Source organism: Onychostruthus taczanowskii, unplaced genomic scaffold, assembly GCF_017590055.1.
Source record: "Onychostruthus taczanowskii isolate IOZ18803 unplaced genomic scaffold, ASM1759005v1 scaffold54, whole genome shotgun sequence".
Classification (NCBI taxonomy): domain Eukaryota; kingdom Metazoa; phylum Chordata; class Aves; order Passeriformes; family Passeridae; genus Onychostruthus; species Onychostruthus taczanowskii.
The window spans coordinates 2047241-2063688 of record NW_024503013.1 but is presented as its reverse complement, the minus strand read 5'-3'; the positions used below and the strand labels follow the sequence as shown (position 1 = coordinate 2063688).

At 45.5% G+C, this 16448-nt stretch overlaps 1 protein-coding gene across 2 annotated transcripts in view; it reads left to right on the top strand.

Moving 5' to 3' along the window:
- The window catches only part of MTMR2 (myotubularin related protein 2), a 60851-nt gene extending 44613 nt beyond the window's left edge, over positions 1–16238 (top strand). For both annotated transcript variants that reach the window (XM_041417039.1, XM_041417040.1), the window contains 8 exons: positions 5947–6096; positions 6893–7081; positions 9150–9335; positions 10153–10359; positions 11925–12017; positions 13367–13480; positions 14882–15058; positions 16028–16238. In XM_041417039.1, the coding sequence (XP_041272973.1) occupies positions 5947–6096; positions 6893–7081; positions 9150–9335; positions 10153–10359; positions 11925–12017; positions 13367–13480; positions 14882–15058; positions 16028–16189 (1278 nt within the window). In that variant the 3' untranslated portion in view covers positions 16190–16238. The remainder of the gene's footprint in view (positions 1–5946; positions 6097–6892; positions 7082–9149; positions 9336–10152; positions 10360–11924; positions 12018–13366; positions 13481–14881; positions 15059–16027) is intronic.
- Positions 16239–16448: the final 210 nt, after the last annotated feature.

Genomic DNA, 16448 nt, shown 5'->3' with positions numbered 1-16448 from the left:
ACAAAACCAGACCTCTGTCCCTGCCTAGTTGTTCATCTGATTCCCGGAATCCAAAACCTAAGGATTCATTTTTCTAGCTCTAGCCTTCTAAAAGCTGGGCATGCCTTCTAAATTGGTTATCTAGGCCTGTCATTAACAGATGGGAGAGAGTGCTTCACTGTTGGGGGTGATTTGTTCTCTCCTAAAATAGCTGCCTAAGATAGATTGCTGGCTTCTAGACTGCTAATGGGAAGCGAGATGTATCTTACTGTACCCTACTGTATGCTGCCTTCAGTGCAAAGAGTATTTTGCAATGAGATGCCACAATCTAAAATCCTGGTCAAGACAAGCTCCAATCGTTTGTAGTCACTTTGTGTCTAAGGTCAACTTGAGCATAAGATCAGACAATGCAGTGATTATTGCTTTGTTTAGATTTTAGCTCCTTCTTGGTAGTTATTTTATGGTAAGATCTGCTTGTAGAGAAGGATTTGCAGCCCAAGCTATTTGAGCAAGGTGCTTCTTTGTAGGGCAGAAAATTTTGGAGTAACAACTAAAAGAATCTCCCCTGGAAAGCACAGCATTCACTCAGCCAAGCATCAGTCTAAGCAGGTGAAGTACAAAAAACATTTTTACAACACCTGGAAAGAGTGACCTTAGATAATTTCAGTGTAGATTATTCCACTTTCTAAATCCTGGCAAGCCAGTTTTTATGATAGAAGCTTTTCTGTCCGTATTAGTTTTTATACTGTGATTTGGTGCACCTTAAATTTGTCAGGAATTTGGTGACATGGTGAAAGGATACATGTGTTTGCATGCCTGTGATTTGCAGCTCTTCATGGCCTTTCTGTAACGAAAATGTGTGTAAGAGATGACACAGCTGAGGCATTGCTGCAGTGTGTACTTGTGCTGTGGCCTGCTGCTTTGTTATTTGAGAGTGGGAAGGACAAACTTGCCTGACTGCTTCTATGTCAAGAAACCAAACTAATGTCCATGTGCCAAAGCCCGTGGTCATGTCCTTACACTGGTAACTGCAAAAGCGAATCCAAACCAGGATTTTTTGCAGCCACAGCCTTTCTGAGTTTTACCCGTGATGGGCCATGGTCACTACCATTCCAGATCACACAATCCATCTGCTCCACTTCCTTATCTCCAAAAGTGACCAACACCAGCTGTTGAAGAAGAGACAAGCCATACTGCAGTAGATGTTTATGTTGTGATCTGGCCAGGAGGAGAATTTCATCCCTTTTGTTAGATTGATTTAAGTCCTGCAGCATGTTGCTTTATGTCCCCTCCAAAACTTTTAGGTATTTCAGTCTGTTTATTTAATTCCAGCATTTGTAACTATGGATGTTCAATTTATCTGTGTGAGTGTCGTAGCCTTTTTTCTTAATCCAACCAGGTTCTGCTAAAGCAATAACAAATACTACAGTAAATCAGGATTACGTCTTGAAATGGCAGCAGGGATTCGTTAACAGTGAAACAAAACTGGCACCATCAAATCAGATAATGGGATTACCTGTCTCTGACTCTATGAATTGTGATCAGAAATAGAAAAGCAGGACATATGCACTGTCAGCAGGACCTTCTGGAATTGGTTTAGAAACTGTTAGAGAAGGGCTGGCCTAGGGCATCAGCAGGACAGCCAGGCATTGACTTGCTGTATCTTATGCCAGGTCAGTCTTTTCCCTGTGGGAGCAGGGACACATGGAGAGGGGAGGGGAGGAAAAGTAAACTCCAACTACCAGGCATCCAGAAAAGACTTTTAGACCAGGACCCATGGTAATTTCTGTGTCCACACTGGTAGACATGGCAAGTTTGAGTGTGCTATTATTTATTACAATTTTTATTGAAATTAATAGAAATATGTTGAGATGATAGCAATTGTAGCAATTAGGAAAGATAGTCAGTAAACCCCTAACTTCCCCGTTAGCATTCTTGGGAAGGATGGAAATATGTAACTTATTAAAAATCTGTGATTGTGTAAAACTATGGGGAGTAATAAACAACCTGTAGAGAACAAAAGGAACTCAGAGAGGTTTGAGATTTAGTTGGTAAATGGAATCACATGTGGCAAATGAAATTTAAAACTGAAATTGCTCCCTGATTTTTATTACACATGGCCTGGCAGAATATAAAACAGAATTGCAAAGTGAATAAGACTCACTTGAAACCAAAAGTCCTTAAGATGCCTTTGGAGTAACTTAAAGCTTTATTTTCCTTAATAAGGTGGGGAGCATTTGGAAAATATTACGGGAGGTTGTGAAGTTGTGTGATGTTTCCTTACAAAAGTCATTCTTGTCTAATATCCTTTGCTCTGGTCTTATCTACTGGGGAGCCACAGTGTAGGGCTGTGGTTGCTGCTTTAAGGGAAGATATGTAGAAACTAATACCTCAGAAGAACTGATCTGTTTGAGGAATGAAGAAGTGCCCAGCATTAGGATACAAGCAGAGTGAGAAAGGTAGAGCTTGGTAACATCATCCTCTTGAGAATTGTTGGGTGTAACTTAGGGGAGCAAAGTGAGGATTGGACTATTAAATGTCCCATTGTTTAACTGAGGTCCTGCTTATGCTGTGTATGATTCTACTGCAGAGCAGATCACAACTCTCTGGTGCTGAGTGGACACAGCCTGGGCTCAGTAAATGCAGAGGGACCTGCTTGGCTCTGCAGCTGTATCCTGTGCTGCCTGCTGCAGATCAAGGTGCACTTACATATGTAAGCTCAGAGTGGATCTGCTTGATCCCATAGAGAGTAGTGACTGTGTGTAACTACAGCAAGGAAATTATTTCTTTCCTGTTAGTGAAGGATCCTCTTGTGCTTAACCTTAACCATGTGCTTTGCAAGGTGGTGGTATTGGTGCTGTGCTGGTGTGGCTTCAACAGTTTTTCCCTGCAAACAAAGAAACTCCATCTTCTACATCAATTGTAAATCAAGTGATAACCAAACCCAGTAAGTCATTACAATAAGGCGTGAATGTCTTATCTAGAGGGACACCAAGTCTCGTTTGTGTGTGGAGTAAAGACACAAAGGCTGTGTATCTATGGTTAGATGATACAGTTGTAAGGAGTGTTCCCAAGCACAGGGGCAAGTTTCAGGCATACCTACAGACCAGGCTGTTACCATCCATCTTTTGAGTGAGTGTGTTTGAGCATCTTCAGCCATGACCAAAGGTACTGTGATGCAAGTCAAGGATCACCAGTGGCATTTTGGACAAAATATCTTGTTTGGAGGATAAATAAGTTTATTAGTACAGATGTGAGGTGTGTTAGTTCAGCTGGGCTCAGTGAGAATGGTCATATTTATTTTATTATTTATTGTATTTATTATTTATTTTATTATTTATTAATGGTATATTTAATTTATTATTGTACAGGTGGCTTTGCTGCCTTCCTCAGTTTGCCCTCTGGCATCCACCAGAGATATGAATTCCCTTAGAATCAGGGGCTACTAGCAGTATTAATTTACCTGAAGAAGACAGACCTGTGCAGAAGTCTCTGGTTACTAATGTGGACGTGCCATGTGCCCTGGCAGCTTCGGGATGATGACAACCTGCTTTTAGGGAGGTGTGCCTGAGTTCCTCCTGCAGGTGCAGGTGCAGACAGCACCCAGAGCCACTCCTTAGCCTGCGGAGGCCTATTGAGTTACATCTGTAACAGTTTTGTTTCATAGTAGACTTTTGGGTGCTTACAACTTACCGGGAAGCAGTGAAATGCATCGTAGATGAGGAAATACCAGTGTGCTTTATATCACGTTTAGCTTTTTCTATTGATTCCAGCTGGAGAAAGGGCAAATCTGAAGGAGCACGAATAAATGCAGAAGCTACACTGCATTATGGCAAACGTCCAAGGAAGATGCAAATTCAGCTTCTCTTCTAGCCCACTTGGCTTATTTCTGTTTGCTTCCAGTCCTTAGAGAAAGTCACGATCCAAATCCGAAGTTTTCTGGGTGGTGCTGTGATTCAAGGCTCCTGGGCCAGGGAAAAGCAGACATTCCCCACGAGTCAAAAGAAATTTGAATGCTGACATGCAGCATCTTTTCTTTCTTTGTGGGCTCGTCATGGATTTTTCTGGTCTGGGCTGTTGCAGAGGAAAGATTTCCTTCAAATTTGTCAGTGTGGCAGCTGAAAGGCTTAGAGCTTTGGAGAGCTTTAGAGTTTTTTAGCTTTTAGCTGGCCCAAGCAGTGTGTTCTGAAGCCACACTGCCCAGCACTGTGAAGAGGGTGCTTTCCAGTGCCCACTCCTTGGTCTTCTCCGTGAGCACTGGTAAAATGAAAAGGAGCCTTTCTTCCATGTAGCTGCTTGTTAGCTCCCGTTTTTCTTGCAAAGACTGTGCTGACAGCACACTCAGATTTGGAGGAGGTGAAGTTTTCAGGAATTGCTTCTGGATCCATTGCATGTGCTTATTAGGACAGGACTGAGAACTAATTAGCCATTAATCCGCTTCCAGGTAGTGAAGAGATTGGTCACTGGCAAGAGCCTAGCTATTCCCTGGCTGGCAGCAGAGCTGGTGGGCCCAGCAGATTCCGTCCTTGCTGTGTACAGCAGGTAGACCTCTGGCATGTTTTACCTATCAGTAAGCTTGAACTGTGTATACACACTGCTTGATGTCTGGTTCTGCCAATTGTTTGGCTTCAGACTGGGCCAAAAATAGCTTTTGGGGTGATCCTTGTAGTAACATTTCCTTCTCAGGGAGAGCCAAAGGACAGCAGTGGTTGACAAAGCAGAGTGTGTGACTGATGCTAGACAGAAGGTCTGGCCTCCCCTCAGATTTCTAACCATGACCTCTTCTGACAGCGTGACTCACCACTGGGATGGGAGCGCGGCCGCAGTCTGTGTGGGTCAGCCATAATTATCACAGCTCGTCTGACCCGTGTCAGATGTGCCGTTTATTTCCTGTGGGAGCTGTGACAGTGGTGATCAGTGTCCCACCACCCTGCTTCAAAATGCAGTAGTGTTTATTAGAACAGAGGCGTGTATTGTGCAAGGAGTTGATGTTCCCCTCAAACACACTCGGTGCTTCACAGGCTGGCCATGCTTGCTGCGGCAGATGTGTCTTCCCCACAGAGATGCTTTTGTCAGTGCTCACCCCTGCTGCAGTAGGGGCGTGTTTAAATCTCTCTGGTGGCAGCTGCACCAGCCACTCCCTGTTGGCTTGTTCTCTCCCAGCTTCAGCTAAACCACGTCTGCAGGTTGTCAGGGTCATCCCCATTCTGCTTCAGGTGTTACTTGGAGATTGTTGTCTGGGAGGCTGTTGAGTGGCTTCCCTATCACAGCATGCTGAGCTCTATGATGTGTTGTGGAGATTCCTTGCTCTCCCAGCCCAAGTCCTCAGTTCAACCAGAGAGCTTAGTGTGATAGAAGCATGGGAATTGCACATCACATCCAGTCATACAAACAGAGACATACAATTGTTAAGTTTTTGGTGTTTTCAGGGGTTTGCACAGTTTTGCCACAAGCACTGAACTAAGCCCAAGTCAGGCTGATTTTTGGGGTGTTTTACTGCCTGTTTCCCTTCTCCCCCTCCCCTCCATCCTGTCTGGTAACTCCACTTTGTATCCCCGGATTTCACCCAACACATTTGATCTAAGTGCCATGAGGGGACTGAGTTGGTCACCCATTCTGTCCTGCTCCTGGCTCTCCTGTAAGCCCATGATGAGACCAGGAGGTATCTTAAAGTTGGAGTCAGGGCAAACCACCTGTGTTGCTGCAAGCTGCTGTGTAGCCACCACAGCTCCTTTGCCATAGGTGACCCTGCCTGAAGCCCAGTTTCCCTGCTCTTCAGTGACTTGAACAAAGCATCCGCCTCTCTGGGGAGAGACATGAAATGCAAATTACCAGGATAATGCATTCCCGGGTGCCAGCCCTAAATGACCTACATTAACAAAAGTTGCCTTGAATTTCAGGTCTGGGGATTTGTCTGTGCTGAGGTCTCAGAGCAACTCATTTGCTAACCTGCAGTTTCCTCTTTAGGGAATTCCCAATGAAAGCTGGAGGCTGACCAAGATTAACGAGCGCTATGAGCTGTGTGATACATACCCTGCCATTCTAGCTGTGCCTGTGAACATTCCCGACGAGGAGTTAAAGAGAGTGGCATCCTTCAGATCCAGAGGACGCATACCAGTGAGTGGGACAGAAGAAGCCACTTTGATGTGGTTTTGTTACACATACCTTTGGGCAATAAGTAATACCAAGATCAGGCTGAGTAGATTCCAGGCAGCAAATAAATGGTCAGCGGATAATAAAAGTGACAACAACATGTTTAAGGACATAGAAAACAACAGTATCTGCTGAAAATACTGTTGTGAAAGAGATGTAGACTAAACCAAAACTAGAAGATAAGATAATTTAGCACAACTCAGACCAAATCTCAGTTCAGTTCCTGGGAAACACAAGGCAGCCCTTTTTGGCTGTTTACAATTGTCTGGCCTACTCTGACTTTCAGGACAGAGAAATACGTAGTGATAGTCTTGATGAGAGTATTTATTTAATGAAATTACGACAAAGCACATTGTTAATGATGATTATTTCAGAGATAACTGAAAAGGTACTGGTTTACTCCTCAAGTCTATAGGAAATTCAGTCTGTTCCTAAAGTGCTTAACTTTTGCGTGGTGTACCGTAAAGTATGACATAGCCCACATACTGACTTACATAACAGCCAGAAAAACCAGTCTGCATCATATTTAAAAGTCAGACTCAAACAATTTGATCGCCTTTTGTTTGTTCAAACTTTGGGAATGCCACCAGAATGAATAAAGACAGAAGAGTTCTTTCTTTCATTCAGTTGTGATTTAATAGAATCCAGCCTTCTGCAACCCCCTGATAGAGAATCCCAGAGCAAGCCATTACAGGTAATTCACTTAATTGGTTTAATGAATCCCATTTCTCCTTTATTTATTTCCCATTTGTTTCTGAAGGTCTTGTCATGGATTCACCCAGAAAGTCAAGCAACGATCACGCGCTGCAGCCAGCCCATGGTGGGAGTGAGTGGCAAGCGGAGCAAGGAAGATGAAAAGTACCTTCAGGCCATCATGGATTCTAATGCCCAGTCCCATAAAATCTTCATATTTGATGCAAGGCCTAGTGTGAATGCTGTAGCCAATAAGGTTGGGTGCTTTTTCCTCTGTCTAAAACTGGGAATGTAATAATTTGGAGCACATTTCCCACCACCATTTCATATTATTCTTAAGGATCACAAGGGTTTAACCAGTGCAGAAGAAGTCTGAGTGCAATGAATCTGATTCTCTAGACAGACTTTTATACCTGCACTGGTATTAGTAAGATATCGGTGTGACTGCTGATGATCCATTATATTAATTTACAATGGGAAATGACATTGGAAGGGGAAAGAAAAAAAATTGAAGTAGCACTGAGATCAGACTCTAGCACCCTAGCCCTTGTGTATCACCATTTTTCAATTCACATAGTTGAAAGACTGCTTCCTCTTAACAGGGCTCAGAGCCCTGTCCAATCTGACCTTGAATGTTTCCAAGAATGAGGCGTTTACCACTGTTCTGGAAAACCTGCTCCAGTGTTTTACCACCCTTATTGTAAAAAAAAATTCTTCTTTATGTCTAGTCTGACTCTACCCTCTATTACTTACAAACCATTATCCCTTGTCCTATCACAACAGGCCAACTAAAACATCTGTCCCCATCTTTCTTATTAGCCTCCTTTAAGTACTGGAAGGCTGCTGTAAGATCCCTCCAGGGCCTTCCCTTCTCAGCCTTTCCTCACAGGAGAGGTGCTCCAGACCTCAGATCATCTTTGTGGATTTGATCCAACAGGACCATGTCTTTCCTGTGCTGGGACCCCAGAGTTGGATGCAGCCCTGCAGGTGGGGTCTCACCAGAGCAGGGCAGAGGGGCAAAATCCCCTCCCTGGCCCTGCTGCCCACTCTGCTCTGGATGCAGCTCAGGACAGGATTGGCTTTCTGTGCTGTGAGTGCCCATGGCTGGGTCATATCCAGCCCCCATCCACCAGCATTCCCAAGTCCTGGGCAGGGCTGCTCTGATCTGTTCATCCCCCAGCCTGAGCTGGTGCAAGGAGTTGCCCCAGCCCAGGCGCAGCACCTTGCACTTGGTCATGTTAAACTTCATGGGGTTCCCATGGACGCACTTCCTGAGCTTGTCCAGATCCCTATGGATGACAACCCATCCTTCAGAAGTGTCAGCTGTACACTCAGCTTGGTGTCATCTGCACACCTGATGAGGGTGCACTTGATCCTTCTGTTTGTGTCACTGATGAAGATATTAAATAGTGCTAGTCGCAGTACGGGCTCCTCAGGGACGGCACTTGCCACCGCCTGGGCATTGAGCAATTGGCCACTACTCTCTGGCTGTGACTATCCAACTCCTCATCCATCAAACTGTTTGCCCATCGTCTCCAGTCTAGAGGGAAGGATGTTGAGGGGAACTGTGGCAAAGGCTTTACAGAAGTCCAGGTAGATAACACCCACAGCCCTTCCCTTGTCTGCTGCTGTAGTCTCTCCGTCATAGAAAGCCACTGGGCTGGTCAGGCAGGATTTGCCCTTGGTGATGCCATGCTGGCTATCCTGATTCACCTCCCTGTCCTCCACATGCCCTAGCATGTCTTCTAGAAGGATCTGTTCCATGATCCTGCCAGGCACAGAAGTGAGGCTGACAGGTCAGTAGTTCCTGGGGTCCATCATTCTACCCTTCTAAAAATTGTGTTCCATGCCACCACGTCAAGCTTTGTTTCAATGGTGGAGCTGCTTTGTTGCAATAAAGATCTTTTTTTTTTTTTTTTTTTTTTTTTAATCTGCCTTTCCCATTACTTAGGGAAGGCAATTAGTGTGTGGGTTATCCTCCTCTGTAATAGTATGGTAAATTTTTAAATGATAGATTAGCTAATGTAATGAGTTAACAGCTTGAATGGGGATAAATTATAATTACAGAGGAAAAGAAGGCTTGTAATGTGATATTCTTTGGTAAAAACTACAGCATTCATTAGGTATTGCAGAAGAGAGACACAAAGTGTGTGCCTGTACATGTTTGCTCCCAGCTGTAAGATAAAGCCAATGGGTTTTTCCTGCTTTAGATAGCCCAGCCACTGTGGTATTTTGTCAGCTGCTATTTGCTCAGGACAAATGACTGGGATAAAGTACAAAACATGGTTTTGCTTAATGATTTGTATGTGAATTTTGTTCTTCAGGCTAAAGGAGGGGGCTATGAGAGCGAGGATGCCTATCAGAATGCAGAATTAGTGTTCCTGGATATTCACAACATTCATGTTATGAGAGAGTCGCTGCGAAAACTGAAAGAAATTGTGTATCCCAATATCGAGGAGACTCATTGGCTGTCTAATTTGGAGTCAACTCACTGGCTAGAGCATATCAAGGTATGCATGTCTGCATCCACTGCATGTGGCTGAGCAACCACAAGTCCTTACCAGTCTGGGAAAGATATCCAGAGCTAACTCCACGATTTTCAATTCCATTGTTTTCCATTTATAAGCAATTAAAACCATAGTTTCTTGGAGTGAGGAATTTTAAGGAGATGAGAAGAGGGACAAGAGAGGGGGCTGAAATACTGAAAGATGGTGTTTTGGAAGTGAAGGATGTTCCTGGATGATGTATAACTGTGAAAGCTCTGCTTAGAACTCAGGAGTCACAGAGTTTCCACGGTCTTGGCTCAGCTCCTTGACATCCTGGCATTATTGCCTGGCCCAGACAAGCAAGTTCTGGAAATTTGGGCCCTCTCAGCCGTTCAAGAGTCCAAGCAGAATGAGAATAAGGAGGCAAAATGTTTTGGCTTCTCCAGATGCTGGTTTTCAAATAATGTTCTTTCTGTTCTAAAAATGTCCAGCTTCTGCCAATGCAGGCAAGGGCAGATGTGCTCCTGGGGCAGCTGCAAGGTGATGGCCTTTCCTATCAGACATTAAATGCTCCTGCATTTAAATCTTGACTTGTCCAAGGACTGAGCAAGGGCTCTTCTAGAGTTGTGCCTACACTGCAGTTCAGATGTGTCGTCATCTTGCTGGAATAGAAAATGTGTTCACCGGTTTGCCATCCTAGTTATAAAGTAGTTGGAACTGATTTACCATTCTCCTTGAGGCAAGCAGAGCCCTTGCTTTGACCTGTGCTGTCACTAGCCATTTTTCACTTATAGTTTCTGTTCCAAAGAGATTTTGCAATTTGTTTCCTCCCTTGTCCTAGCTCATCCTTGCTGGAGCCCTTCGGATTGCTGACAAAGTGGAGTCGGGGAAGACGTCGGTGGTTGTGCACTGCAGTGACGGCTGGGACCGCACAGCCCAGCTCACCTCTCTCGCCCTGCTCATGTTGGATGGCTACTACCGCACCATCAGGGGCTTTGAAGTGCTCGTGGAGAAGGAGTGGCTGAGCTTCGGCCACAGGTTTCAGCTGGTGAGTCACTGGCCCATGGCAGGCACTGAACAGAAAGTTGTTGTCCCTCTTGAAGGCTTTTAGAGGAGTTTTAACATTTCCTGTGAGATGTTTCCTGGCTGAACTCACAAAAGAGAGGTGAATGCTGATGTTATTGTTTTCTACCTATAATTCCATTCACCTTTTAACCTCCTTGGGACAGTATTGGTTAGATACAGGGAACATGTGGCATTTAAATATCTCAGGTGTCTGACTGCTGATGTCATGTTCCCATGCTTAAGCTTAAACTAGCAGTGTGCTTTGGGTTCAGTGCTGGCATTTCTGCTGGGAGCTGGCAGAGACCACTAGGTATTTTTTGTCTTTCTTTCCAGTTCAGTCCATTTTCTCAGACTGCTTGGGCACCATCATCTAAGAAATGTTTTTGTATTGAAGAGGTTTGGGAATTTGTTTATAGCTTTGACCTCACATTTTCTTCAGGCACACTTTATTTTTGGAGAGGCTTCTAATTATTTAGGTGGAAGAGCAGCAGTTTGAGCCTGGACCAAGAGTATTTTGTGGTTGTGCCCAAGCAGTTGGCAGAGAGGCAGCTTTGTGGGCTTGTGACACAGCAGTTTGTTATGGTTTGCACTGATGGGAATTGAGAGAGCCTTTCAGTACTATCCTTTCAGTCTTTGTTCCTATTGTGTTTTGCTCGTAGCTGTTCTCTAGTGGTTGTTAATATTGCAAGGGCTAGAACAAGGTCCGTGTGCAGCACTTGCAGTGGTGGATTGCACTGTCAAATGCTCTGAAGGTGGGGAAACTGAGGCACTAAAGTGACTGAGGTTCTGCTGCAGCAAAACTTGTTTTCTGGTATTTGAGCAATGAGTGTTTTAGCTTCTTCACTGGTCTTCCCACACCAAGGGTGATTTCCTTTGGTGAGGGGAGAACAGTTTTAGGGATCTCTGTTACTTACGTGTTCTTGTTCTATCTTTGTATTACTTGGGGCTCCCAGGTAATACATAACCATTAATGTACTCTGCTAGTTCTGAGGAGTCATGCCTCACACATGTTGGCCACACAGCACTGTCAGGGTTGGAGGCTGCCTCTGGGAATACTGTCATTACTGCCTCTCAGGAGGTGGCAGGAGATGGGCTGGGCTGGTGTTTGTACAGCTCTTGGAAGCGGCGAGGTGTTGCATGACGGTTATCGCCGCATGCCATGCCTGTAGGTAGTGTTTGCATCTAGCACCCTCTACTACTGAAGTAGCCAGGACAACAGCTGCAACTGAAGCAAAAAGCATTCTCATTTTTCTTCCTTCTGAACTTTAGTTATTAACTGAAATCAGTGCCAGCATAGCATCTGGAGCCTCTACTTGAACAACTCTTGTTTTAACTTAGCCTGAAAATATCCCCATAAAGAATTTTCACTTCAAAGACAAAGAGAGTAGCTGTCTTTACTTCTTTACCCACTGATAGGGACAGAGCAATATCAGGACTCATTTGAAGTTTTTTAAAGCCGTTGGTAAAGGTTTAGGTGACTGAGGGCCCCATGAAGCAGTTTCCTCACGAAGGCCTGTGTGACTCGTGTTCTTTGTCCTGCTGTTTCAGAGAGTTGGCCACGGGGACAAGAACCACGCGGATGCGGATCGCTCTCCCGTCTTCCTGCAGTTCATCGACTGCGTCTGGCAAATGACGAGACAGGTAAACTGTTGTGTGGCACTGTGTCCTCAGAGCCATGCACGGTGCACCGAGACATTGCATGGTGTCTGGACACAGGAATGGTTTCCAAGCTGACCTGTGCAGCCTCTCCTTCCTGGGCTTGTACTCCTGCTTTGATTCTGGCAGCAGGCTTTTCAGGAGTCTGTTTAGCAAAGAGCCTGAGAGCACTTGCTAATGTAAGTCCCTAGCACGGTGGGTACAACAGATCCCTGTAGCCTGTGCTCAAGCTGATGCTGTAACATGTTCCATTTTAGCTTCTGAAGGCAAATGTACTGCTCCCAATTCATTATGTGAGGTACAGAGCTGAGTGCCTCACTTCAGACCTGGCATGGCAAAGGTACAGTCCAGGAGAGATCCCCTATGTCTGGGAGATTTTTCCCCAGGCATGTGGAACCTGGAAGGTTTTTTTGGATCTTCTGTGATACAAAAGTCAGCTGTGGTCAGACAGTTCACTGAAAAAAAGCTAGGCTCACCCTGGGTTAAACCAGGAGAAGTGGAAAGGAAGGATGGCACTATATATGACACTGTACCACATCCATGCAGAGAGAAGAGGAGGCTTTGCCATCATCAAAAGTCACTTTCATTATGGTCTCCTTAGATTGCTTCTACAGCTGGGCATCCTGACCTTTCCCAGACTGAGGTCAGGATGCCACAACTGGGGCAGTCTGGGAAGAGGAGGGTGGTTGTGAGGGAGGAAGGCCTCCTGCTCTCCTCTCCATCACCCCTGCATGTCTTTGCAGTTCACTGCATTTGTTCTTATTGACCCTTTGTGGAGCTTCAGTTGTCCCTGTCCCAGGTTAGATTGTTTCTGCACAGAACTCGGCAGCAAACACGGCCTGTGCCCACAGACCTTTTGCTCCTGCTGACCTCTGTCACAAGGTGCCTCCTGCTGTTCCCTCTAGGAAGTGTTGTGTTAGGCACCCAGGTTATTTCCATTTGGCCCTGGGAAATTTCCACTTTTTGAATGTATTTATTTCACGTGTGCCTTTTGTTCACAATCTGGCTGCATGGCTTGTCATAAGGGACAGGCATAGCAGAGCAAGCTTCAATTTGAAGCAGCACTGAGTGTACATAAACAGAGTGCTCTAACCGCTCAGACCTCTGGCTTTTGCTCAAAATTCCTCTCTGAACATGCAAAGCAGCTTTCCAAGAGGGAAACTCCTTGCTCCTGGAAGGAGCAAATATGACCCTGAATATCCAGCCAGGCAGGGAACAGGGACAGATCCTGTTCTAGAAATCAAGAGGCCAACTCCTTACCAAGACCACAGCATGGGAGAAGGTTTATTTTCCTGTTTGAAAATCCCAATCTAATTTTCTGTTTCTGCCTAAAGTTTCCTACAGCATTTGAGTTCAATGAGTACTTCCTGATCACCATCCTGGATCATCTGTACAGCTGTTTGTTTGGGACCTTCCTGTGCAGCAGTGAGCAGCAGAGAGTGAAGGAGGTAAGACAGCTTCTCTGCAAGGTAAAAGCCTGTTCCTGATTGCTTTAGTTGGCCAGATATTGCTACAGAAGCTGGTTCCTCACACAGAGGTAGTTGTAGGTGTGAGTCTGGGAAATGCCAAGTCCCCTTCTCAAGAGGTGGGACTTGGAGGATTTTCCTCTTTGCATAAACTGCTGTCTGTTGGAGGCTTCGTGTTTCAGAGCAACACCGTCTCCTTTCTGGACACGCTGTCTACTTCCAGTTAGTCACTAGTGGTTGAATAGCTCCTGGTGTCTCCCAAGTAGTGGAAATGCAGTTTTGCTTTGAACTTCAGTTTACTGAAACCTTCTCTGTGGGAAATGGTACTTTTTTGTCATGCCTTGTCTTTGAAGTGATCCCTTTAGGGTGCTTTTAACTACCTAGTGTGTGCTGTCATTCTGCACACAGAGGTTACAGCAAGTAACTGGTCTTTATGTGTGTTCTTGCTGTGCTTGCATCTTCCCAGGAGAGGACAACTCTCCTACTATTATTAAGGACGTGCCTCTCTGTCCTGCCACAAGCCAGCTCTGCCCTGCAGTCTGGCCAAGGTTTGTTTGCCCAGGGAGGAGTGTAGAGATGGGTACATCCAGACCCAGTCTGGAATTATAAGGAAAACAGTGGCACTCACTCTGTCTCACCTACGTAAAGATGAAGCATTCTGTCACCAAAGGCTGCAGCCTAACAGCACAGAGGTACACGAGGGCAGTGCTGTGTGGACCTGATGTGATTACATGTGATAGAACATCAGTTAAAAATAATCATAAAAACTACCTGGAAAATAGAAGTGATAGTGTTTTACTACAGTGAAATCAGTGTCCTTGTTTCTCTGGAGTCCACAGTGATAGAATAATTATCATTTCTAGGGAAGAAGATTTGCATGCTGTTTGCACGTGGGTTTGGGTTTTTTTTAAAGGCCTCCGCCTAGTGAAGTACTTAATCTAGAAAGTACTTCAGCACTGGTTTCAGTGGGAGTATTCATAGGCATAATTATTCCACTATAGCAGGGCCTAAGTCACATGTTTTCTTTTCTTCCTTTGCAATTAAATACTCCAGCAAGTCCTCCAGGAGCACTTCAGAGAAGTGAAGTTTAACTGAAGTACTGCCAGTGTCCCCTCGCTGTAGCAGTGGTGATTCCTGATCTATGTTGACAGCTGGGTGGGTCAGAGGGGTTGTTCCGTGCCAGGGCGTGTGTGCCTGCCTGCATCCATGTGCTTTGAGTACAATAACCACAGCAAAAGAAGAGTTTTGGGTTTTGGTTTTTTTTAAGCTATAAAAAACAACCAGCTCCGTATTAATGACAGGCATATGTCTAGGCTGCTACAGTTTGTAGATAGCTGGGATTCGTATGGCAAATAAAGCCTCCTCCACCCCCTTCCCTTACAGAGCCTTCCAAAAAAGACTGTATCACTTTGGTCTTACATCAACAGCCAACTGGAAGACTTTACTAACCCCTTGTACGTGAGCTACTCCAACCACGTCCTGTATCCCGTGGCCAGCATGCGCCACCTCGAGCTGTGGGTCGGCTACTACATCCGCTGGAACCCCAGGATGAAGCCTCAGGTACGCCTCTTCCTACTCCTGCTTCCCTCTCTGCCAGTACCAATATTGTTACTTTGGAGGTCAGGACCTTTGGTAATGTACAAACTACAAACTTATGCCACCGCTGCTTAAATCTGGAAACAAACACGGAAATTCAAATGCCAGCAAGAGCAAGCACCGCCTAGAGCTGCCTAATGCAGGTGCTCAGCTGGACATCACCACCTTGTGAAATCTGCAGGAGCTGGGAAATTCCTCACTTACAATGTGGGAAAAATTATCTGAGCTCTCTTTACAAAAGATCTTAAAACACCTAAGACTTCTCTGAATATGGGGTTCTATATAGGAATTTTGGGGCTGTATTTAAATTACTGGTGTTGGGAACCTGCTGCTTGCTCTGGCTGCCTGAGGCACAGGGGCCTGACCCCAGCCAGCAGGGAAGCTGGCTTGCCCACGGCAGGCACCTCAGACTAGTAGTCTGAGCATGACCTTGAATGCTGATAATCACTTTTTAGTAGAAAGGGATAAAAATTCCCAGTTGCTTCAGTGCCTGTCTGCAGGTAGCAGTTTTGCAGATCTGCAGTGTCAGAGACAGGAACCCACCAAACACTTTGCAGTACTGACTGTTCAACAGTCAGAACTACGTGAAAATGTTTAGAAGAACCTGGCTGGGATTTTTCCTCCCAAGCCCCTGAAATTATGTCCAGGCTGAGATGCCATGGCCAGTGTCCCCCAGAAATGTCAGAGATCAGAGTCTGGCAACTGTCATCTTTCAAAATACGTACAGACTGTCATGTTTAGCCACCACTGCACCGTGCACGTTGGATCCAAATGAGCATCTGAGAGCCAGAGCAACCACTCAGGTACCTTGGGTTGGAGACTGAAGGGCTGCTCCTTCCCTCAGAGCTGTCTGTAAGGTCAGCAGCAGTTTTGCGCTTCAGGCTCCCTCTTCCACACTGACCTCCGAGTGCTCAGCTACCCATTTCCTTGCAGGAACCTGTTCACAATCGCTACAAGGAGCTTCTGGCCAAGCGGGCTGAGCTGCAGAAGAAAGTGGAGGAACTGCAGAGAGAGATCACCAACCGTTCCACCTCATCCTCGGAGCGAGCCGGCTCTCCCGCACAGTGTGTCGCTCCCGTACAGACAGTTGTATAATACAGACTTTTGTTTTGCTGACTACCTTCCCAGGACCACGGGGGGCAGCTTTTCTGAAACCTCCTGGATTTCCAGCATGGTGCCTGGGAGATGCCAACTTATTTATTTATTTCTCTCCAGGGTAATTTATTAGTGCTGTAGCACTAGAGAAAGCTTAAAGCAAAACCCAACACAGTCGAGTCCCCCTATGCAATTACCCTTCTCAATGGCTAGCTTATAATACAAGCCAATTGCACTTGCCACCTGTAAGAAGCCTGGA